A 24,976-nucleotide genomic window follows, 5' to 3' on the forward strand; every position below is an offset into this window, starting at 1 on the left:
AACACATTTTGTCTTTCTTCCACTTTTCTGCTTGGAAAAGCTCCGCTTTTCTCACTCAAGAAAGCCTCAGACGTCAGTTCAAGCTGAAGTCTACAGGCGTTGGCAGCCGACAGTGGGGGACCTGTGGGTGATGGAATGTGTATAATGTATGTGCAATGATAAAAGCTGGTAAGTAGCTTCTGCCCAGATTTAGCATTTTACCCATGTTTGCGTATGCAAAAGCTTCTAAATCTTAAGAAAAACCCTCAAAATTAAAAACAAAAAGACAAAACCTAAACCCAAGACAAGTTGAAAAGAAAACATTTTACAGTTTTAAATTTCCATCCTGGCTAATCCCAAAGAAACAGCTGCTTTTCAGCTTTACATGGAGTTGTGCAGAGATGCCCAAATGAAAACATCTTAAGACAGACTCATGAATGCAATGTACCCAGTGGTTCAGGCCACCTAATTCTCTGCCAGGGAATCTCCATCATGTCTGCATATCAAAACTATAAGTGGCTTTCCTTTGACCAGGCTTAGAGGCAGGGGTGTGCTGGTAAATTTTTAACAACAGGCTCTTTCTCCGGATGTAGCCAGCTCTGCAGTTGGAAGGGCCAGGAGTGGGGGGGGGGGGGGGGGGGAGCAACACTTGCCTCTCTCCTCCCTCCCTTCGTGTGAGCACGCTAGGCATACCTTTGCTGGCAGCCAATAAATGGACTGCCACCACTCCCAACATCTTGCTCTGAGCAGCATGCTGGAACTTCTTTCACGTGCTCGAGAAGTCCCAGCCTGCTGCCCAGAGCTGGAAACAAGGAGCGGGGAGCAGCAGTAGTCTATTTACTTGGCTGGCAGGGCTCAGCATCCCCACCAGCAAAGTGAAAGAGAATTCAGCAGGGGGCCCAAGCCCACATTTTGGGAGCCAGTTGTTAAAGTAGCCATGGAGGGCCCTACTTTAACAACCGGCTCCCAAAATTCTTAAAAACTTAACAACCGGCTCTTGCGAGCCTGTGAGAGCCTGCTCCAGCACACCACTGCTTAGAGGCCAACCCTACTCATCTGGGCCACCATTAGAAAACCTTGAGAGAAAGTAAATGGCTGTGCCTTATTTCCTGTTCTGTTGTAAAGGGTGGCTGTATTTGTTACCTTTAAAAAGCGGGACAATGTTCCAAGCAGCAATTCCTCCCTGTTTCATGAACTGGCCCAAAGCAATCTCCAAGAAAAACACTGGAATTCCTCCAACGAAGACAATCAGCAAATATGGAATTAAAAACACACCTGTACAGAGCAAAACAAGAAGCGTTCATAATACAGGTATTCAGATTCAAAAACAGCAGGAACTTTGGAAGAGAAGAGACTCGAGAGTAAGAAAGAATGGTGATCACACTCTAATGGTAGGAGAACGTCAATAGTGAGGATAAACATGAGAAGACAATCTGAAGCATATGATACAGGAGGAAAAATGTTTGTTATATTTATTCATTCATTTATTAGGATTTATTTACTGCCTTTTGAAGGAATTCACTCAAGGCGGTGTACAGCAAGAATAAGTCAAACAAACAATAGACAACTACAGCAGTAAAAATATTAAAATACAAAGAATGGTATATTACTTACAGTGTCAACAAAATATATAAAATAGAACATTTTAATAGAAAGCGTAAGTTATTAGTAAATATTTTTTTACATGCAATAGACCTTTCTAACACACCTTGACTTAATCCACATTAGTTTGTAGGTTAACAGGCATTAAGTTGATTTTACGTGCTCTAATTGTTTTTAAGGCATACTAATGAGCAGAATGCACTCAATGTACATTCCAAATCAGGACCAGCCTTAATATAGAACTGAAACTACCATAATGGTGCAGTACAAATGGTGACATGACTGGGGAGGGTTGCGGTATGACAGGAGGCACCAATTTTGTGTGTGAGGTCTATTTTCAGTAGTGGAGCCATTGTACAACTTAAAATGGATTTCTTATAATTTTGAATGGCTAAGTGAATTTTCAACGGTGAGAAATATAACTAAGGTTTTGTTTAAAGTTATTGTTGGTTACTCACTGTCGCTTACGCATATAATTAAACGTTTAGTGACTGCATTTCACCACTTAAGAGTTGCATCCTGTGCGACTTGCCCACTGCTACCCCTGCCCTGTCTGTTTTGCCACTACCGATGAATGCACAAGTGTTCACCTCCAACTCACCCCATCCTAAGCCATTCCTTTATACTTAACAGGTCATTTTCTGCATTAAGAGTTGCTTGCAGATTTAGGGGCTCCTTTGCTAAGGTGTGCTTACTGCAGGATATACTGAAGTCTCCTGCAGTAAATTTTCCCTTTTGTGTATTCTAACCCCCACCCCCTGCTATAAAGGTCGCTAAAAATTACATGCGCAAATTAAGATGCAGCCCTGATTTGCATGTACAATTTAATAGTAGAACACTTGGCTTTTTAACAAGCAATTATTGGCACTAATTAGATTTAATTTGGATTACACAGGTAAAGTTAGGCGTGGGATCTCACAATGCTTATGCATGTATTAAACAGCCAGCTAAACCAAGCCAACATTCAAAGGAAAACTTATTTTCTTAATTTTTAACTATTTATTGCAAATAAGTGAAACAGGTTTACTGCATATAAATAATTGAAAACCAAGAGTTCTGCCCAGACAAGATTAGTCCTGGAAGCAGAGCAATAGGATGACAGACAGCTAGACTGAAGACGTGAAGGAGCCGATGTTGAGCGACTCAAGATGGACTCAATTATTGACAGGGGCATAGCTACCATTAAGTCCAGCAAGATGCCTGTGGTTATTTAATGGTAGGGCCAACTGCTGCTTTCTTTCCCTTCCTCTTCCCCCCCCCCCCACCCCCAACAAGTGACATCTCATGCCGCCCACCCCCATGGTCCTCCAAATTCATGCCATTAATGGTAACAGGTAGCCTCTGGTGGACCCATTAGGTTTTCCCTCTGTCATGTCTCACCCACATGGGCTGGCTGGACCTGTTTCCATCACTGTCAGTGCTGGTCTGAATTTGAAGGAGGGCAAGGGGCAGAGAGATGCCAAATCCATGATGGAGGCAGGGATAAGAGAGACTAGACCAGGGGGAGAAGTGAAGGGAGGGACTGAACCAACAGGAGGGAGAGAGAGGCTAAGGGTGACAGAAAGAGAGATGCTGGCACCAGGGTAGTAGTGCAGGTGGAAGGGAAGATAAGGGAGAAGCTGGACACAGTAAGATGAGAAGACAGAGGACTGATGGAAGACACAGAAATGACAAAAAGGACTGGAGACCCTAAAACAGAAAATTGAGAGACATTGAGACCAAAGTAACGTTCCTATAACAAAGTTAGGAAAAAGGTATTTTTTCTGACTATTAATTGTAATATGTCAAATTTGGGAAATGAAAAACTGATACCTTGCATTTCAGTTTCTATATACATCTGGAATGTTTTTTTTTTTCAGGATTTGTTTGCTGCAGCCTGAAGAGGTTCCCGCCCCCTCCTCCTTTGGGAGAAAAAGTGTTTTGGGGGGGGGGGGGGGTCTTAGTTTTTCCATCTGAGGCTCATTCGATCCTAACTACACCACCGCTTATTGCAGAGGTGGAAGTTAAACTTACTGGATGGATGCTGTTGGGGTCTCCTTGCAGGAGATGTTTACTTCTTTGATGAAAAGAGGGATACTTTTTAGGGTGCAGGAGAAAGGAACAGAGCTGAAGATGGAGAATTCTGTTCTGTGTGTGTGAGGGGGGGGGGGGGGGGGGAGTCGGGAGTCCACACAGAATGCCCGTAAGACTACAACAGAGGTTTTAAACCCAGTCCTTGGGGCTCACCCAGCCAGTTGGGGTTTGCAGGCTATCCCCATTGAATTAAATGTAGATATCCCGAAAACCCTGACTGGCTGGCTGGCTGTGCCCCGAGGACTGGGTTGAAAGTCTCTGGACTACAGGCTGAGGAAATGACCAATAGGGTCAGAGAGCATGTGCCTGGCAGGTCTAAGAGACTGGAGGAAATACCGCCATTTGAATTATTCACAAAGCTCAGAAATCTGATCATATCCCACCCTTTCTGAAGAAATCTCATTGGCTCCCTATATCCCATTGAATTACTGATAAGCTACTACTTACTGTATTTCAAGGTCTTAGGGTGTCTTTTTGCTAAGGCGCGCTCATGTTTCTAGTGCATGCTAAAATTGTGGGCACGCTAAACGTTAGATGCCCTTAGGAATGTATTGGCGTCTTGTTTAGCGCGCGCCAAAAACGTGAACGTGCCTTAGTAAGAGACCCCCTTTAACTTCTCAACAACCCCTTTACCTTTTCCGCCTACTGCTTCTATATTCTCCATCACGTTCTCAGGATCAAAATCTCCTTATCGTTCCCAATTATACACGTCTGCCACAAACATACTTGAATTTCAATATTCTCAGCTCAAGGTCCACATCGTTGGAATCTCCTGCCCACCTCACTGTCCACTTTTAAAATCGGACCTCAAAACGTTTCTTTTTCAAGATGCTTTCAATTAATCTTTAAGCACAAAATGCCCGGCTGAATTACCAAGAGCTTCCCTATCGTTCTCTCCCTCCCCCGCTTTCTCTGAACAAGATAAGAGTTCCTCCCCCTTTCCTTACTGTCAATTCTGTCTATACCCACATCTTGCTGTGTACTCTGCTCTTAACATTGATTATATTGCAAGCCGCCTAGATGGTATGCCCAGCTGGCGGATTAGTAAAACTAAATAAAACTTGAAATTTGAGTCACTTGTACAGGGTGACACATGAAAAGCAAAGTCCTTGCAGGAAGCTGATGTGAGGTTTGATTGTATAATACAGATATTCTAGTTTATTTATGCATAACATTTATAGCCCACATTAGCCTGAAATAAGTTCAATGTGGCTTACAAACAATAAAGTGAATAAAATAATGTACAGAATATAAACATAAAATTACAATAAGAAGCAAATTAATGCAAGTCAAGTAACTAACCGGGGATTTATACTATCTCAAGGACAAATAATTAAGGGTGGGTGAGGGCCTAATTAGGCATTGTGTAAACATGCACACAACTGTGGGGGCATAAGTACATAACATAAGAACATAAGCACTGCCATACTGGGAAAAGACCAAGGGTCCATCAAGCCCAGCATCCTGTCTCCAACAGTGGCCAATCCAGGCTTCAAGAACCCGGCAACCCCCCCCCCCCCCCCCAAAAAAAAAAAAAAAAAAAAAACCACCTTAATAATGTTCAATGGACTTTTCCCTCAGGAATCTGTCCAAACCCCCTTTAAATTAATTCTGTAAGGCCAGCTGCTGTCACTACATTCTCCGGCAACGAGATCCAGAGTCTACCTACATGCTGAGTAAAGAAAAACTCTCTCCTGTTTTAAAATTTTTTTTTTTTATTACATTTGCACTTTCCCACTCTACCAGAACACTACTACTGATTTCTATAGTGATACTAGATGTACGTATTATATGTAGGTATTTTCTCTCATCTGTAGAGGGCTCACAATCTAAGTTTTTTTGTACCTGGGGCAATGGAGGGTTAAGTGACCCAAGGTCACAAGGAGCTGCAGTGGGAATCAAACCCAGGTTGCCAGGATCAAAGCCAGCTGTGCTAACCATTAGGCTACTCCTTCTCTCCCACTTGGAGTTTCTATAATTAAAACCTGCAATTTAGATTCTATTAACAGCCAGATCCATATCTGTAGAATGGATGGGATAACATTTATTATGGCCTCCTTTTCACAAACATTTTTAGAGAGAAGCATTGAATCACATGACTTGTATTTTTGGTTTTATAACAAATCTATGGTTATTTTGAGGATTTTGAGTGAATATGAAAGGATACAGGGCAGAACTGATTCAGGAGTATTAGGTTCCTCAACTGAACCTTCAGTCTCCCTCCCCCTCAATCAATTAACTCGGACCCCCTGAGATTTTAATAAATAAAAACTGAATCATAATCACCCCAACACCCACCCACCCTCCCTGGTCAATCATATATATGAAATAAAGAAATATTAAAAAGTATATTATATACACAGCCATGGGGTATATTATCTGCTCTGCTTCTTTGTAGTAAACATATGTAGATGTGCTGATGGTTTTCAGTCTCAGACTGTCCAAACCTATTGTCTTGTTCTGACTGCTCTGCCCACTGCTGCCCCAAGAGACCCGTCTAGTCTTCCTAATGGCTAAAGCAGCCCGGAAAGAAAAAAAAAAAAAAAAAAGAGAACAATATTAAACCTGTTTTCTGCAATCCCCAACCACTCAGTGTTCAGAAAAACAAAACAAAAAACAGTATCGGATTGAACTGGCAGGACAGATGCATCGAATGAGACTAGGCTGTTAAAATCTCTGTGCTTAGCAGGTTCAGCAGCAGGGAAAGGAGACCTGGATTTAGACTTCCTTAAAATCCTCTCTCAAAGCAGCTGCCCCCAGTCCGCATTTCCTGTCCACCTCTGAACATGTCCCATTTCTTAAAATCACAGGAACTCTGCAAGCTACAAATTGTTACAGATACTGCAAGGACCAAGGTGCATTTTGGTAAGGTGTGGGGGTGCTCACTAGGGGTCCCTTTTACTGAGCCGCGTGTGTATGCGTGCCAAAATGGCTACCGCGTGGCTTGAGGTAATTTTATTTTTGGCATGTGTCCGATACACACGGCAGAAAAATCATTTTTATTTTCTGCTGCGCGTATCTGAAGCACACCAAGTGGCATTTGGCACACGTAGGTCATTACCGCCTGGTTACCACGCAAAACTTTACTGCTAGGTCAATGGCTGGCGGTAAGGTATCATACCCAAAACGGTCGCACAGCAATTTTGATTTTGCCGTATGTCCATTTTTGGCAAAAAAAAAAAAAAAAAAAGGCCCTTTTTACATTTTTTACAGAAAAATGATTCTGTGCACGCCCAAAACCTGAACCTACACTACCGCAGGCCATTTTTCAGAGCACCTTAGTAAAAGGACCCCTGGAAGCGGTATCAAAGGGGAATTCAGCTGTTCCTTCAAATGCTACTATATAATAAGTTAAAGTTAATTGTACACAGAATTGGGAGGTTTTTTTGGGTGAGCTGATGGACACAGCCGACCCAAGGAAGTTTGCAGTGTACAGTTCTTTTGGACCATTGTCTTGCTTTTGGTATTAACCGAGGCTCTTTTTCCTCCACTCTAAAGACAGTGTGTTGATTTTAACTTCCTGAACATACTAGCAAGTTGGTTTACTTACCACATGGCCATTTTGTCGATTAACGACAACCTTTTAGCCACTGCAGTAAAAAGGGGGCCCCAAGCACGCATCAAAAACATGCACCAACGCTAGCGCAGGCTCCTTTTTACCATAGCTTAGTAAAAGGACCTCTCCATGCACAACTGCTGGGAAGGGGGTGGGGAGGACATGGATGAGCCTAGTATTACATAACCTTAGTGTGCTAATCAGTTAAGGCCAGACAGCAGTTAGCTGTGAGCATTTACATTAGCCATTTAGTTAAAGTGCCATTACAGAATTTGCACTTTTAGTACAAATTTTAAGTGCCTAGCTTTAGACGACCTTTTGTGAATTATCCCCTTAGTATGTGTATGCCACACTTTCCTCCTATTCCACTTAGTTTCTGCATCTGGACACTAGGTGCCACTCTTAAGCAGTCTTATGATCCAGCCCAAGTAAAGACCCCAGAAATGGATCAAACCAGGAATTTTCTGTATGGCAGTGCACAAGGTGGTTAGATTGAGAACAGGAGATGGCATGATGTCAAAAACCTGAAGCCAAATTAGGTTAGTCTCCATATGCCACTCCTCCTTGCAGCCATCATCCCCATTCACCCAAAAGAAAGCAAGGAAAACCTATGTGCTGCTTTATCCATGTTGTCATTCTTTGTTAGTAGCATTTTTATTTGATCTCACTTATATTTTCAAACATGCTGGCTTGTGTAACATATGGATGTACACAGAGGAAGTCTTGGTTAGAGTAGTAATTAGTTCTAAATTGTAAATCATTGTGTCACTTGGAAGGGCTGGTTATAGGGACTCCCTGTATTCATGCAGAGATGTTTTCACCTAGTAAAGGGACACCAGAACAGACATGTTATGAGAATCAGGTGCTTATCAGACTTACTAAGTACAATTTTTTTTTTTAACAACATTAAGTCGAAACCTGGGAGCTTAACATTTTTTTTTTCCTGTGCCTACATTGTGGGGGGTGGGGGATGGCATGTGGGAACTTGCTCCTTTTGTTTTGTGGAATGCAGTGGTGGTTATAAGAATGCACTTGCCTTTTTAATTTAAAAAACATTTTTTTTTTTTTACTACTATTTCACAAAGAGGTATTGAATGAGGGAAGGGCTCCCTTCATGCACAAGTTCTGTCCACAGTAAGTCTAAATATGCCAACATTGTCCAGTTCAGCACACTATTAGTCACAAAGTTCATACAAAGTTAAATATGTTCAGTGGAAAATAAATCTGTTTAGTTATTACTACCAAGTATTACATATTAAGGGCATTTGCTTTAAACTTTGTTTTAAATTTATCCAGTCTTTACATGCACATGGTTTTGCTTTTTAAACCCAAAGGTGAATTCTAAGGGTGGTTGAAAAATTAGGTATAAACTGTGCTGTTTCTGACTTTGCTTGTTTTGGAGTGTTTTTGGTCCTGCTGATCTGTACATCTGCTGTCTGGAATTTTGGAAGATTGAAATGAGAAAATAAAAATTAAATTTTAGACGTACTCTGTAGACGTTGTTTACTTTTGAATTGTGTGTATGTGATAATGTTTGAACAGCAGCCTATACTTATGGCTATGATTTCTGAACATACAGCATCATTAAATGACAGACTTAAATGCCCAGTTGGGTATTGGATATATATGTTAATCTCTACTTTGTTAAATGTTTCAGACATATCCATCTACTTGCTCCCATGATATAACTGAATTCTATTATTCTGTCTCACTGTATTTTCAAATGTGAGCCACATTGAACCAGAGTTTTCTTGTGATAATGTGCAATATAAAATGTAAAAAAAAAAAAAAAATCCTTTATCCTCCACCTTTTAAGACACTGCCCATTCAGCTGGACAGTGATGGCACAAGGAAAGCAAGTTTGGTCCAATGAAGACGAACTCAAAATAACCTGTTCCTTAGCTGGGCTCAAGTATTACCATATCATGCCTCTGTGGTTATGTTCCACTAATAAGTTAAACAACTAACTGACTTTCTTGGAAGGATTATATAACCTTTGAATGCATGACTAGGAACAAAACAAATTTATTCAATATCAAACTCCTCATGTACAGCAACAAAACAACCTTTTAGGGTAGATAAGGATCACAATTAGCTCCTTTTATTATCGACCAGATAGAAGAGATAAAAGTTTTCAGTTTTGGCACAGTATAAGTCATCACAAGAACAAAATATAAGAAAACCAATGGACTGCATTAAAGGCTTAAAGCCCATTTAATTATGTTTAAACAAAAGATCTACATGAAAAAAACCCAGTTATTTTTAATTTTGACTTATGAAACCACTTCTCCCTGAAACATGCTCAAAACAGAATAATCCATGCAAATATGCCACAATGAAAGGAGAGTTTAATTTTACTGCCATTTAATTTCAATATATTGCATCTTTATAACACCAAGCTTCCCAAGGCCGATTACAACAGTTAAGATGAACCCATCAGGAAACAGGATATCATCACTGAAATTTGGCCATCTGTATTGTATAGAACAGTGCAGAAAAATTAGCACAAAATACAGTTTATAACTGCTGTTTCTACCAGCTACAATAATTTTTCTAAGCTGTTTTAGTGATTTTCAATTTTTATTTCATGATATTTATATCTACATATGGGAAGTTTTCAAATGAATTAAAAAACTATCAAAGAAAAAAAAACTTTTGTCTTCCACTTTTTAAGGCACTGCCTACTGGCTTCAAACCATATATAACGGGCTAGATAGGCTCATACCATCTCCTGTTCTTAATCTAACCTCCTTGGTAGTGCATGCTGCCTGAGTTACCAAGCTGACCACATGCCCTTCTGTAGGAACTAACATATTCAGTCCACTTGTGCCCTCTGCTTCTACGTAGGATTTGTAAAGTTTAAAAGGAATTTGTGGATATTAGTAACAACTGAACTAGAGCCTCAGGGTTTGTTAACAGAGGCAGAATGATATATGAAATTAACGTACTGGGCACAGTGGGCAGGGATAATTAGGTGAGGGAGGTCAAATATTTTAAGAGTCAAAGCTTTCCTAATGCATAATTTAATTGGGGAAAAAAAGCAGTTTAGCCTCAACCCACTACTATATGTAGAAAAAACCCTAGACATTAAAATAGCCCATAATTTGCATCACTCTAGGTAAGACTAAAGGCCAAAGGACAGAATTCTTCTCCCAAATGAGAAAAGCCCATTCCAGAGAGATGGAGTTTTCCAAGACCTTGGCATGCTCAAGTCGGTAGACAGCTGCTTCTGATCTACTGGTTTTGCCTAGGCCTTGTTTTAAAAGGGGAAAATAAAGGATTGCTTTAGGATGTCTCCACAATATCTCAAAATTACAGGCCTTTGTGTTTTAGTCTTGACAAACTGATGGTTGCCATGGATGTGAAAGGAGTCTTACAATTTCTATGTTGAGCCTTTCAATGCAGAGGAGGTAAAATCCAAAAGGGGACTCCCTCTAACCAATGTTCAAAGGGAAACAAACATACTTAGAAAATGTAGGAATGGGAAAGTAAAGCTGGTAATGGATTAGTAGTTTTAAAGCTCTTCCCACACATTAATTTTTTAGTGCTTTCCATACACAGATCTGGGTTTTCTAGCCCATTATATAAACAATGAAATTCCACTGCTCTGTCACCCTCTGATCATCATGCATATCTCCCTTTCTCTCATCCTCTTAGCCCTCTGTTTCTCACCTAACCCACCCCTCCCTCATCCTTTCAGACTGTCGCTGAAATACTTTGATGTTTCACTTATATATGCTGTTATTTCTGATCTGACGAAGAAAGGCCACCTTCGAAAGCTAATCAAAAAATGTATTAAGTTAGTCCAAAAGTATCATCTTATTTTCTTTTCTATGTTTTATTTTAGTTCTATTGAGTATCTTTAAAAGTGGACTAACACAGCTACCACATCTCTCATACACAGTAGGAAATAACTTCTTATAAATCAGGCTTGCAGTATTTCTATGAGCACAAAATAAAAGAAACTCTGTTTACAAAATTTATAAGCGAGTTATCAGGTACTGCGTCGTGTTTTTGATCAGTCCTCTTACCTCCTCCGTTTTTGTAGCAGAGGTATGGAAACCTCCAGACATTCCCAAGTCCTACAGCAAATCCAATGCAAGACATGATAAAGTCCATCTGCCGGGTCCATGTTTCACGCTCCGGTATAGGGATTTTCACGGAGCCCATGGGAACCACAAGAGGGGCAGTCACAGCCTTCTCGTCTGGGACTGCTTCACCTCCACCCGTCGTTTCTGCTCCCTCTGGCTCTGGAGCCTCGGTACACTTACCGCCCTCTGCAAAAGAACAGAAACAAGCACACACAAGATAAGATGGTGGATGTCAGCAGATAAGAACTAGGTTGTCCAACCTGTCGGCCCTGCTGGTGCTAGTTCAGCTTTGATCACCATTGCCATCTATGCTTGACTGCCCTTGCAAGGTAGCTGCTGGGGAATATCAGCCAAGTTAGATGACTCTCCACTTTCCACTAGCTATACATGAGAATGTACTCCTGCCTTTCTGGGAGCTTGGTACAACTGTATAATCACTCCATGCACAAACCAACTTTGTTATCCATCAAACTTGGCATGTGGAAATGGTGTTCCAAATGGTGGAACTCCTTACCACCTAAAATAAGAAATATACTACATTCCATAAAATCCTCAAATCATTCCTATTCAAACAAACCCTCACAAAGAACGACCGTATCTCAAACAATTATTACCTGAATCTGTTATTACTCTATTTACCGTTAACTTTCTCTTTGCTTTATGTACAATTTCATTCATAATAGATTTTCTAAATGTTAAACATCCATAGCTATCCCAGTATGTTTATATTGTATTGTAAGTTTGGATTCTTACAACAAATTACTTTATGCATTATTCTTTGTTATGTATCCTATACTGTTTATTGTAAGCCACATTGAACTCAAACTTGTTTGTGATAATGTAGGATATAAATGTCAAATAAATAAATGTTTAGTTTCCATACCCAAGTGCCCCCATTCCAACCTGTTTACCCTTCCTCTCTCCTGTTCTTTATTTGTTACATTTGTATCCCACATTTTCCCACCTATTTGCAAGCTCAATGTGGCTTACATAGTACCGTGAAGGCGTTCGCCAAGTCCAGTAGAGGAACAAATACAAGGTGATGTTGTGGTCACTAAGGTAGATATGTTTCAGGTACAATTAGGGTCAAAGATAGGGAAGGTTATAAATTGTCCGGTACAATCTTTGGTGTTGCTGTGTTGCAGAGTTTGGGCCTTTATGTTGGGTCGGTGAGGTATGCCTTATTGAACAGGTTGGTTTTTAGTGATTTCCTGAAGTTTAGATGGTCGTAGATTGTTTTCACGGCTTTTGGCAGTGTGTTCCATAGTGGTGTGCTTATATAGGAGAAGCTGGATGCATAGGTTGCTTTGTATTTGAGTCCTATGCAGTTTGGGTAGTGGAGGTTTAGGTATGTTCGTGATGATCCAGTTCTGTTTCTGGTTGGTAGATCAGTGAGGTCCGTCATGTATCCTAGGACTTCACCATAGATAATCTTGTGGACCAGGGTGCAGATTTTGAAGGTGATACATTTTGATCGATAGCCAGTGAAGTTTTTCTGAGGGGTTTGGCACTTTCAAATCGTGATTTACCGAATATCAGGCTGGCTGCTGTGTTGGGCGGTCTGGAGTTTCTTTACATCCTGCATAGATTCCATTGCAGTAGTCTACATGGCTTAGAACCATTGATTGTATTAGGTTACAGAACATTTCCCTCAGGAAGAAAGGTTTTGCACATTTAAGTTTCCACATTGAGTGGAAATTTTCTTACTAGTGGAGTTTACTTGGCTCTCAAGTGTAAGATTGCAGTCAATTGTGACGCCAAGTATTTTTAGGCTATCTGAAATAGGAAGGGTGGTCTGGGATGTTTATGGTTGTGGGCTTGTAGTTATTGTGTTGGCTTGAGGATGAGGCAGTGTGTTTTTTCAGTGTTCAGTTGAAATGAGTTTGCACAAGAGTTCATGGTGTTCAGGCCGAGCTTGATTTCATTGGTAATATCTGTCATATCGTGACATTGTCTGCATAGATGAACGGGTTGAGGCCTTGATTGGATAAGGACTTGGCCAGTGGGATCATCATCATTATGTTGAAGAGTATTGGTGGTGATCCTTGAGGTACTCCGCAGTCTGCTTTCCACAGTGATGATGTGTGTGTCTGATTTTACTTGGTTAGGAAACCCTTGATCCAGCTAAGCATATTTCTGCCAATCCCAAAGTGGTCTAGGAGTCGTAGTATATTGTGGTTTACCATGTTGAATGCACTTGACATGTCGAATTGGAGGAGAAGAATGTTTTTACCTGTGGCTATTTCATGTTTGAATTTGGCCAGGAGAGTGACTAGTACAGTTTCAGTACTATGGAGGGGGTGGAATCCTGATTGTGATTCATATAATATTGAGAAGTAGAGAGGTGTGGTAGCCGTGTTAGTCCACTCTCCAATGTTCTGATGTGCCTGGTACCGTGGCTCCCTCTCAGGGACATATAATATTGAGAACTTGTCCATGTAGTCAGTGAGCTGTTTGGTCACCAGGCTGTCCATCAGTTTGACTACTAGTGGGATAGATGCGACTGGGCGGTAGTTGGTGAGATCATTTTTTTCTTGCCATCCAAAATGAATGCATCATGTTAAACTCCACAGTATTATTGTAGCCAGATCTAATCCTTACAAGTCTCCACATACAAAGGGGGAGAAGGGAAGAAGAGCAGCTCATGTGTCAGGGTTTTTATGAATTAAATTCTAAATTAAAGTAATCTCTTAACATAAATTTAATTTTTACTGCTTTTTTTCTTTTTTACACTTCTTGCAACCCCGATCAATTCAAGATGCAATCACGTGGAGCTTCCTGGCTTAAGCTGAGGGGCATAGACTGACTGCTACTGCTTTATCCTTTGGAATCCAGCACAACTATGTTCAATGATTGGTCTGTAGGTGCCAGTAATGTGTGATGACCAGGACTCTCTCCTGGGTGCTATAAGCATGTCCCCTGTGGACTCCCTTGCTTTAGCCAGCCCAGGAAGAAGTTAAATCAAATCCTAACCTTCCAAAGTACACCATTTCCAAGAAAGGAGCAACCAAGTAAGGGAAGAAAGTAGTATTAGAGCCTCAGAGAGGAAGTCAGCCTCTAAATGGCACACAGTTTGTAACTTTGGGGATACCAGCTGTTCCTGGCAGAAACTGCGGGTGTATAAAAAGGAAGCCCTATGTATGCAAGAGAGATATTCCCCCTACAAGGAAAAGGGGAGGAGATTTTCTGTAGAAGGCTCAGGATTCAGAAGTGTTTGACCTAATGGGCAATGGATCTTAAGCACTGACCGCAGTCCAAGGATCAATGAAAAAAAAAAGGTTATTAGCACTGAGTTCAAAGCTGGAGGACCAGGTACTTGAAGACTACTACTCTGAAAGCCATTCAAGGCAGGTCAGGTGTTACTCAGGGATGAGAGTGCCCATGGCAAAGAAGTGGCCAATGAATGGAAGAAATGAATATGTTGAAGGTTTATTTTTTGTTTTTCCTTTTCTGGGGGGGGGGGGGGGGGGGTGGAGAAGAGTACATATTTCATTGCCCCAGGTGGTTCTATGAGCCAACTATGTAAGGAGTTAGACATGTCCCCAGACACCCAAAAGGGGGTTCATAGAACATAAAAGGAGGAAGAGTTTGGAAACTGCATCTATGACTCTTGTAGGTCCATGGAGGTAAAATGTTAAAGAACTAGAGAAAGAGACCACAGCTTCAAAAGAGAGAAAGCTGGAAGGTTCTACCTGATGTCACACAAGCTATTTTCTATATTTAGCCTCACAGTAAAGATGTACTTATTAACCAAGAACCAATTGTGGTATTTTTGTTGAGAAAGCTGGAGTGAACACATTGGTGGGAACATCTATGGTGATAGGGCCTTGGACGCGATCATCTCCCTTCATCTCACATACCTTTGAAGAGCCCGATCCTTTGCATATCCCAACCCCCCCCCCCCCCCCCCCAAATCCTGGTTGAGATTAAGTTATCAGGGTGTTTACATATAGATCGAACAGTAGTTATTTGTCTGGTCTCAAAGACACCAAGAAGATTTGCTGCTGAGTTATGCAAATCTCAGATTATGGACTTATCAATGTCAAGAAACTCTGAGCATTTTCCAAGGATGATGAATTCCCCAAACGTGCAATGTATCATGAAGAATCAAGTTTTGTGCTTTAATCATCTCATTTGTTTTGTTTTCTAAAGATGTACCTGATTTTTTTTTTATTTAAAATCTGTACGTTTCCAGATGTGGCTTATGATACCCAGAAGCAGCAGCTGTTTGTGTTGAGGCCTAAAAATTGTTATAGATAGGTGCTATGTTCCAAGTAAATTTATATTTAAATCCCAGGGATTCCACTATATTTATTGATCCATCAGGTCTACTTTCTTAAGATCTAGAGGCCTCCATCACAGCTCTAGAAGTAGTTCCCTGTCATGACTCCATTAAGATGAACGTAGAAACAGAAAAGTGTAGACAGATAAAGACCATATGGCCTATCCAGTCTGCACATCCATGTCATCTACCCTCTCTACCACTCCCTTAGAGATCCTATGTACTTGTCCCAAGCTCTCTTGAATTTGACCATTACATTTCTAATCTTTTTTTCTTTTTATTTCGTTCCAGAATTTATTTCTCTTGAGTTCTGGTTTCCCACCTTCCCCCAATTAGTGCTGGACTATGCAGCAGTCGTTCCTATGGAATTCTTTTCCTATGATGAATCTGAATTTTAAAGTTACTACTAATATTGCCCAGTTCTTTCTGTAAAGCAGTATTGTTTGGCTTTATGTGGAACAGGATCTCCCTCTATATACCTCCAAGGTTGCTAAGGTCCTCCCCTCAAGGAGTATCCCTAACCACATCCTCTCCAATGGAAATCACATAATGGGACACCATCCAATGAGCCTTCTCTAGAGTTGCCCCTACACTCTGGATGGACTCCTAGAACGTCTTGCATTAAGTGACGCCTACCTCTACTTCAGGAAGCTGGTGAAAGTCTGGCTCTCTGATGGAAGAGGTAACCAAGTAGATAGTGTAGTCACACGAGGATGAATAATGGCTGCACTTATTGCAGAAGGATTGCTTATGACACTGATTGTCTCCTTAAGTTACTCACATTTATTTATTGGGATTTATTAACAGTCTTTATTAAGAGATTGACCCAAGGCCATGTACAGCAGGTAGAGTTTATCATAAAACTTACAATTTTAAGAGCATAACAAAAGTAAAATAACAGAGTATCAACAAATAAAATAGGCACATGAGTAAAATGAGTTTGACATGTTCTACCTCTGCTTACCCCCTTGTGCTGTCTATTAAGATGAGTCAATGTGCGTTGTACTGACGCTGGAAATGGCACCTATGTTATAATGTGTACTGCTATCCGAATGTTTTAACAACATTGTGTATATTACCTGTGTCAAGGGTTTTCTTACCTACACCGCCGTTGGTAAATTTCTTTAAAAAAAAAAAGCGGTAAATATATTTATTGCATTTGTATCCCATATTTTCCCACCTATTTGCAGGCTCAATATGGCTTACATAGTACTGTGATGGCGATTGCCAATTCTGGTAGGAGAAATACAGAATGGTCTAGTGTTCATGTTCATAGATGACAGAGTATTTTAAGTGATCAAGGAGAGAGAGTTAAATTTTGGCCAGTTCTGGTAAGAGTTTCGATTGTGTTGCAGAGTTCAGGTTGGTTTTTAACGATTTCTGGAAGTTTGTTAGGCCAAGCATTGTTTTCATGACATTTGGGAGTGCATTCCATAGTTGCATGCTTATATAAATGGTGTAAAAACACAGTATACATAAAAACGAACAAGTTTCAAGGTTTTTTTTTTTTTTTAATTTGATATACCACTAATGAAACATCATAGTGGTTTACAAAGTCAATAAGTGGAGAGTCACAACTGGAAAAATGAACTCAGATGGATGAAAGGACAATCTGAAACAGTTATTTTCTGGCATGGTAAGATTTTGTCAAGAGGAGTATTCTACAAACAACGGAGAGTTAATAGCTCTTGGGTACCACACGTCATGCAAACCTTGAGAACGAGACTTGATGAAGGCTTAATGCAAACTATTTATAGAGTGGCCACTTTGACCTTGCTGATGCTTTTCAATGCTTAGAAAAAAGACAAGCAAAACACAGTTGACGGACTAATATTTATTTATTTTAGTCCCAATGAACATGATATAATTCTTCAGGGAAACCCCAGGCAGAAGATTTAAGGCTATGAAGTTTGCTTAGAAGCTGCATTTAGATGGTGTTCTCTTTCAATTTCACCCATCTTGTACAAGGTTACCCAATACTGACATCTTGACTTGCACTCTGGAACTGGCTTCCCACATTCGTTCCGAGGTACAGTAAAATTATACACTGCAGTGCACTTCATTTGGTTATCAATGCTCATTTGTTATGTCTGTCTATCTGTCCTGTGATTGAAAGTCTTGTCACGTTACATATCCGTGGCTCAGGATGCAGGAGCCTCAATAATGACTACAAAAGAAAGTTTGTGACACCCAGTAACCCTATAATAAAAGGGGGATTAAAAAAAAAAAAAGAAAAAAAGTGAAAATCTGCTTCCATGAACTACAAAATATCTGGGGCTAAATAATTTAGCCAAAACAGGAAAACTGAGGAATGGGTAAGAAAAATTACGCCTCAAGTTCTGGATGCGTTTTACTCATCACTTCATAAATACTTTGAATCCCACTTGCTGACTTTGAAAACCGACATAATGGAGTAATGAATAGCACAGAAATGGAGAAATAAAAGGATTTCAGTTTTCATAATTGATCTATGGTTTTTGCTTAGACTCAGATATAGCTCAATGAAGAAGTGACTGAGGACAGGAAAGAAAGCCAGAGTGGATAGGGAGGGGAATTTAGGATTTAGCGCATGCCTTTTACAGTAGCAGCCGAAGTTACATCTGGGTACACTGACAGATGATCAAAAGCCCTGCGCTGTTCCAAACAGCGCTCTAAAATAGCGCTGGAACAGCGCAGGGCTTTATCGCAGATGATCAGAGATAATTGCATGCAAATTTAAGCACACAATTATCTCTGATCATGGGGTAGAAGTGCGGGAGAATTGTGCCCAAGAATACTCCCGCACTTGTTTGACAGGTCTGGGCTGTCAAAAGCCCAAACCTGTTAAACACAGGGGCTGGAGGTCCATGGGACTACCAGACTCCAACTACCTCTGCCCCGAGCAATGGGGGATGGAGGTCCGGCGGACCTCCGGTCCCCCCGACAATCCCTCCCCTCAGGTTCAGGGAGGGCTGGAGATCCGGTGGGGTCTCCAGCCCCCTAACTCCCCTCAGCATGTCCAAACAGTCCCTGGTGGCCCAGTGGGCGACCAACCCCCCCCCCCCCCAGTGACAGGGGGGCTGGAGGTCCGCTGGACCGCCGGTCCCCCACGATGATCCCCCCCTAGGTTCAGGGAGGGCTGGAGATCCAGTGAAAACCTGACTGGCTGAGGTGCCTCCAGGACCAGGTTTGGGAACAACTGCCTTAGGGGATTTCCAGAGGATTTGAAAGAAGTACTTGCTAAACTAAGCCATCCTATCATGATGGGAAAGCACACTACCCATTTTCAACCGAAGTTCTGTCCCTGCAGAGTTCTAAATATTTGCATTGCCCTGAAACAATGAAATCTCCTGCAGACTGTGATAATCTGGCACAGATTTAGATAAACATAGGCAACTGCCTAGAGTTCCAGATTTTGAAAGCACCAAATACCCAGGCTAAAGAAGGGTCTGCTCCCCTCTGCTTTAGGGCCATGTATCATGTAAAGGAGTGCCGCCTCCTTGGTCTAATCGACACTTCCGCTCTCTACAGTCCTGCACTATGGCTACCAGAATCATGATCGGGCCCTGGTGATAATCCTTAGATCGGTCCAGTTTCAGGCATCTGACAAAGATGCAAGTTTTCAAAAGTATACAGGTCTCTTAATGCTCAGAGCCAGCAGCATCTCATACACACAAAAGCCTCTGCTAGGTGCCAGCCCACAGTACCTGCATTCTGAATGCTGCTGATCCACGAGTCCTCCCTTTAAAAAAAAAAAAAAAAAAAGACACAGGGTCTTAAGGACTGACTTCCAAGTACTGCATGTTGTGAATGGAATGGTGAAAAGCCCACTGTCCTGAGCATCTAATGATAACTCTGCATATTAATATCCCTCCCCCAAAAAATATTTTATTAACTTTTGGGTCTAGAACTGACTTCACCCCTTTTCTCTGGTGCTTCTGGGTAATGGCCAAAGCAGCAACTGCTTCTGATCTTCGCAGGGAGAGCAGTGATGTGCTTATACCAACCTGTTCAGAGCTCAAGAACTCATTGAGTGAGTCACTCACCATCAGACACCCCCTCTCCATAGTCATCTGCTGCCAAAGTAAGCTATCTCAGCACCACTGAAAGCCACTTCCAAGGAGCAGGATAGGCAAAACAGCTGCATGGAGGCAGCCTGATAGAGCACACCTCCTGGCCAGCCTATCCTAAGCTGGGGTCACGACTCCCCTCCCCACCTTCACAACTCACTTCCTGTGCTTTTCCTAATTTCACAGGCTTTGCGCTATTTAGGGTCCCCAAACAACTGTCCAGCCCAAAGTTAAACTCATCCGTCAAGATGAGCTTTGGGACTTCAGTTTTTGCTTTGCGAAAAGGAAGGGAAAACTGCACATATGTAATGCCCCATTGGTTGGGCATAGTGGCCAGATGGTAGGCCACTTCTGGATCTCTAGGTGGGCTGGACACAAATTGAATCTTTAGGGTCCTAAACAAAAGCTTTTCCTCTGAGCCAAAGTTTAGAGCAATTCCATAAGAAGCCAGCTGGAAGAGAGGAGACAATTGTACAGTGACTAGGTTTTTTTTTTCCCCCCCTCCCTGTTATAAGATACCTTTACTTCTACCTCAATAATAAATGCAAAATCATGAGGCACATCTATTTGATGTGAGAAATTTTTTTTTTTTTTTTTTTTTTTTAAAGGAAAAAAAAAAAAAACGGTGCTCCTTGCCACTTCAACATTTAACGATGTACAAGTCTCCTTAAAGACGATTCCCACCCCCTCTGCCCTTGCCATCTGGACAGGGGGGATGGCTACACGGATTTCTCTGTTTAGCATTCAGATCTCGATTCCCCTTTCATGCAGTAAAAAAAAAAAAAAATGCAACGTCCACAGCAACTGCTGACGGTGTTAGAATACACCCACTCCACAACGATCTACCCCACACACTGCCACCCCCAAAATATTTGTGAATGAACTGTCGTACTACGCTGCAACAAGCTTGCAAACCGTTTAATGCCAGCCTTTGCCTTCCATCTTCCAAAACATAAAAATAGCCTAATGCAGTTAAGGACCAACCAACCCCCTCCACTCCCTCCCTCCTGGCCTGCAACCAGATTTCGAAGGTCAATGGCTACACAGACCCGATGGATTTGTGCTTCCCACATTCCTAAGTCTGTCTATTTTCTGTGCTTTGTCACTCAGGATAAAGCAGCCACCGACGCTCGCTGAGACTCGAAGCCACCATCAGCAGCTCTCTGCTTTGCACGTTTACTCTTCTTACGCTGGCGATTTCCAGTTATAGGAAAGCTGCTGCTGCTGCTTGAAACGGAGGTTTATACTAGGTCCGTTATATAGTATTTTCGCCAAGACAAAAGTATTTTGCAACTACATTCGAAGCGGTTTACATATATTCAGGTATTTATTTTGTACCAGGGGCAATGGAGGGTTAAGTGAGTTGCCTAGAGTCACAAGGAGCTGCAGGTAGAATCGAACCCAGTTTCCCCAGGATCAAAATCCACTGCACTAACCATTAGGCTACTCCTCCACAAAGCTTTCTGGATTTCCCCCAAGTGCATCTTGTTTATGAGAGGTTACGTCTGATTCACCCCTACAGCCAGCACCAATATCTAGGAAGAGAAGAGATGGGAAACTCTTCTCACAGCCCGCATACCTTACTAGACTCCCTGGATTTTGCTCTCTAGCAGTCAGTGATATGCCCTTAAATTCACCCCTTCCAGATAGGGTTTCAACCACGTGCACTGGCCGGAGGCAAGGGGCACAAATGAAAGATGGAAAGGGACGTCTTCCGTGGCTAAAGATTATAAAAAGGGCTTGTGGACGAGAGGAGGGCTTGAAGTTCTCTCAGCCAGAAGTGGATCAAGATTGAGTGTAAGCAAACCCACATTTGTTCCAAGAGCCTCAGAGGGCTGCCGGGTACCGCACCAGAACGCGAACATTTGTCCCTGCTGTGATGCCCAAATGTTTAAGTTGCACACCCTCTTTCCTGCAAAAGGGTGAGCTCTGGAACAGCGTTAGTTACGCGACCTTTAAACATGCCAACAAATCAGCGTTAATTTTTCAGCCACATTTTATTCATCAGCGAGCAGTTAACCAAACGTTCAAGCCTGTCACTATGGTGAACATTCTATGTGTGCTTCAAGCACAGAATGAACTTCACTATTGCTGCTTATCGGCTCATTGACATTTTCTGTGACACTGGGCTTAACAGTCAACTGTCCTCCTGGTCACCTGACCTTTCCCTTAGATGCAAATGCTCCTAAGCGCGCATCCCATTCGGAAATATTTTGGCTGTACCTCAGATATGTTAAAAAGGACACACGACTTAAAAAAATGTCGCCTTGGCTAAGGATGATGGGATTTCGAATTTCAGAAATGCATTCAACAGAAAATAGCCATTATACTAACTGAAATAACCTATCGTAGGTATCAAAGAATATTTCTATGTTATAATGGGGCGAAGTGATTTTTCTTTAATTCAGGTTACAAATTATCATTCTGTCTTAGCTCTTGTGTCCTTCACGCAGCTTGGGTTTCTCTGCAAGAATGTAGCGTCTGATGTCACAATGCAGAGCAACGAGTCACTGTTGTAGGAGGCTGATGCACACGCACACAACTCGCTCTCTCCGGGGCTTCAGAACGGAGGCGTCTTGCAGCAGTGCATGAGCTTGTGTTAGTGAATGACCGTGGGCGTTAGCGGGGGGGGGGTGGGGGGGGGGGGGGGGGGGGGGGAGCGGGGAGTCACCTATTAGTGAATCCATTCTGTACAATATACGAGGCAAATCTAGTAATGGCCCCTACCCCACCCCCTCTTTTGCACTGGAATGCGGAAGGGACCGGGGGGGGAGGGGAGCAGTACACTTCTACTAAATATACGTTTACATGGACAGCCGGACAACTTGTACTGGCCGACATGACATCAAGCTATTAGATAGGTTGAAAAGACAGCGAGGCCACACACGATTAACTCTTTCCTCCCTTGCCTCATTTTGTACAGCTTTTCAGCCCCTCCGCCCCCCCCCCCAAAAAAAAAAGACACACACCAAGAAAGGGTCATCCCAGCTATCTGCTGGCTTTTAGCCCAAAACAGGCTCAGAGCTATATTCTAATTTATCCCAGCTAAAGAGAAAAGGCCAAATCATTTGCAGAAAGAATGATCTCTTTGATTCCATAAATCAGTTCGGTTTTCTAGGGGGAAATGTCTTCAAATTGGTTAGTTTTACGCATACCATGACGTTAATGAACTTCACTCCTAAGCCTTAGGTTGATTTGCATTTTCAAGTTGTAGGACACGTCTAGCTTTCAGCCCTTTAGGGAGACTAAAGAGATGTTAATCTTCATTATCCCAGCTCGAGACATTACTAAATGAATTACTCTAGTGTTCAGTGCTGAGATGGCTGTGTACTAGGTAGCTGTTAAACTGCATACTTTTTTCTGCGAAAGGGTAAGCTCTGGAATAGCATTAGTAACAACTTTTTAAAGATGCCAATTTTACAGATTGAGACTTGCATAGTAGGCTCTGCCTCTAAGTCATACAGAAAGTGCAGACATGACAGTTGTAATGATGAACAAGGAGGAACATTCTTTGGAATACACATCCCCCAAATTTCACTAGGATATCCATCCCCCCAACACCATATTCTTATAAGTCTCATTAGACGGTACTAAAAGCCCCTCAAGGTACTTAATACCAGTGAAAGACTGGCTTGGGCACTAGAGAAAAGGCCAGTTAAAATCTGAATGGGGGTTACTGGGAAATTAGACTGCACTTGTTCCAGTGGCACTTCCAATCCAGAAAGTCAGCTTTTCCAGAACTCCTACAAGGATTTCAAATCTACACCCCTTGCATATCAACTAAAGCTAGCGGACGGACCATGGGACCCGTTAAGATCTTGGTGCAGGAGCAAAGGCTTCCGAGCCATTTCCAACCTGCAACGATCTGTTGACGTTTTGTGTCGTTAATAATCGTGTACCTTAAAAGGCAGTATACACTGGTCTATGATGCCGTTCCAGCAGACATTGCAAAAGGGTCCTGCTTAACCTGCACTTTTGAAGGGCTTCCTTAGACCTGTCCTAACCTATCAAAACACTTTTTGTTTCTCAAAAAGGATAGAAGTCTAAAAGGATTGTTTGGGTGCAAGTGTGCAAGAGACTGGTAAACATTCTTTGTCTTGGATTCTAGTTGAGAGGCTAGCAGGAACGGTCCTTTAGCAGGATTGCTAAATATACCTAAAAGGCATAGGGACAGGTTTATACCCGAGCATAGCATCTTTACCAGCCAACATAGCAGCCAGCATCCCAAGTAGCTGCCTATAACCAGCCCGCGTTTTGTAGACACGAACCCAGATCAGCTTCCTACAGCTCCAAAGCTCACAGCGATGAAACAGGAGCCCCACATATGCTACATGTGACTATTACTTATATGCATCGCCATGTGTGAGAAACAGTAATGGAACAGGCTAAGCCAGCGCAGCATCTCTCTCTCTACGGAGAACGCTTGCAAAGAGCTTCACATTTTCTGTGCATTTTGTGCTTCTAGCTAGAAGTTGCCCAGACCCATCGATCAGCTCGTGCATTCATCATGTGATGTATCGCTAATAAGATACCTCCCTGTATCCCAGAAACCCAAGGAATGCGATGGGATTCCTAGTCTCACACCGTAGACGGACAATAAAATGGCATTTCTGACACAGCAGTCGAGGCTCCACATCCTGTACCGTATAGCACCAGACATAAGACCCTGGGGACTCAGCACTGCTTACCTGAACCGCTGTCTTTGGGCGCAGGCGGCACGGCTCTCATGTTTAGGTTATTATTTCTTGAAGCAAATAAAAAAGGGTTTTGTGTTGTTTTTTTTTTTTGCAAGTTCAGTTTTTAAAAAGGGGGCTCCACGGTAAACTGAGGAAGGGGTTCAGAAGCAATCCACAAAGCACTTGAAGGTGAGTCTGAAGTACCTCATTGATGAGGTTGCAAAATGTGGAAAAAAACGTCAATGAAAGGGAAGCTACTGAGAAGCGCCGAGCTCCAGGCTAGACGACGATGCGATGGATGCGTCCGTCCTCCATCACAACCACTGCAGCTCTCCCGGGCTCAGCGCCCTTCGTCTCCAAAAAAAGAAAAGAACGCTGGGCTTGTCCCCGCCCTCCTGCCCGGCCTCTTCTGATTGGTCACGAGCCCTCGTGACGCAGCAGGAGCGCAGATCAGCGGCTGCACCTGCTTCAAGACCCCAACGGAACCCTGGGAACTGTAGTCTTTTCCTGTTGTTATCCCCTCCCCCCCCCATTTCTAACTACCTCACTTCCCTCGGTAGCATTCGTATTCCCCTTTCTCCCATCTCTCTCTTCCGGGCAATTTTTCTTTACCGGCATTATGGATATATACTCAAGGGAGGGGGGGGGGGGAGGCTTATAATAAGGAC

General features: G+C 42.2%; 1 protein-coding gene across 1 annotated transcript in view; it reads right to left on the bottom strand.

Annotated features, from left to right (window-relative positions):
• LOC115473343 (sodium- and chloride-dependent creatine transporter 1-like) overlaps positions 1–24,630 on the bottom strand; it is a 58,637-nt gene extending 34,007 nt beyond the window's left edge. Inside the window, 3 exon segments of the mRNA XM_030208222.1 lie at positions 1,123–1,254; positions 11,242–11,487; positions 24,321–24,630. Of these exon segments, the coding sequence (XP_030064082.1) occupies positions 1,123–1,254; positions 11,242–11,487; positions 24,321–24,360 (418 nt within the window). The 5' untranslated portion in view covers positions 24,361–24,630.
• Positions 24,631–24,976: the final 346 nt, after the last annotated feature.

The sequence above is a fragment of the Microcaecilia unicolor genome, chromosome 6 (genome assembly GCF_901765095.1).
Source record: "Microcaecilia unicolor chromosome 6, aMicUni1.1, whole genome shotgun sequence".
Taxonomy (NCBI): Eukaryota; Metazoa; Chordata; class Amphibia; order Gymnophiona; family Siphonopidae; genus Microcaecilia; species Microcaecilia unicolor.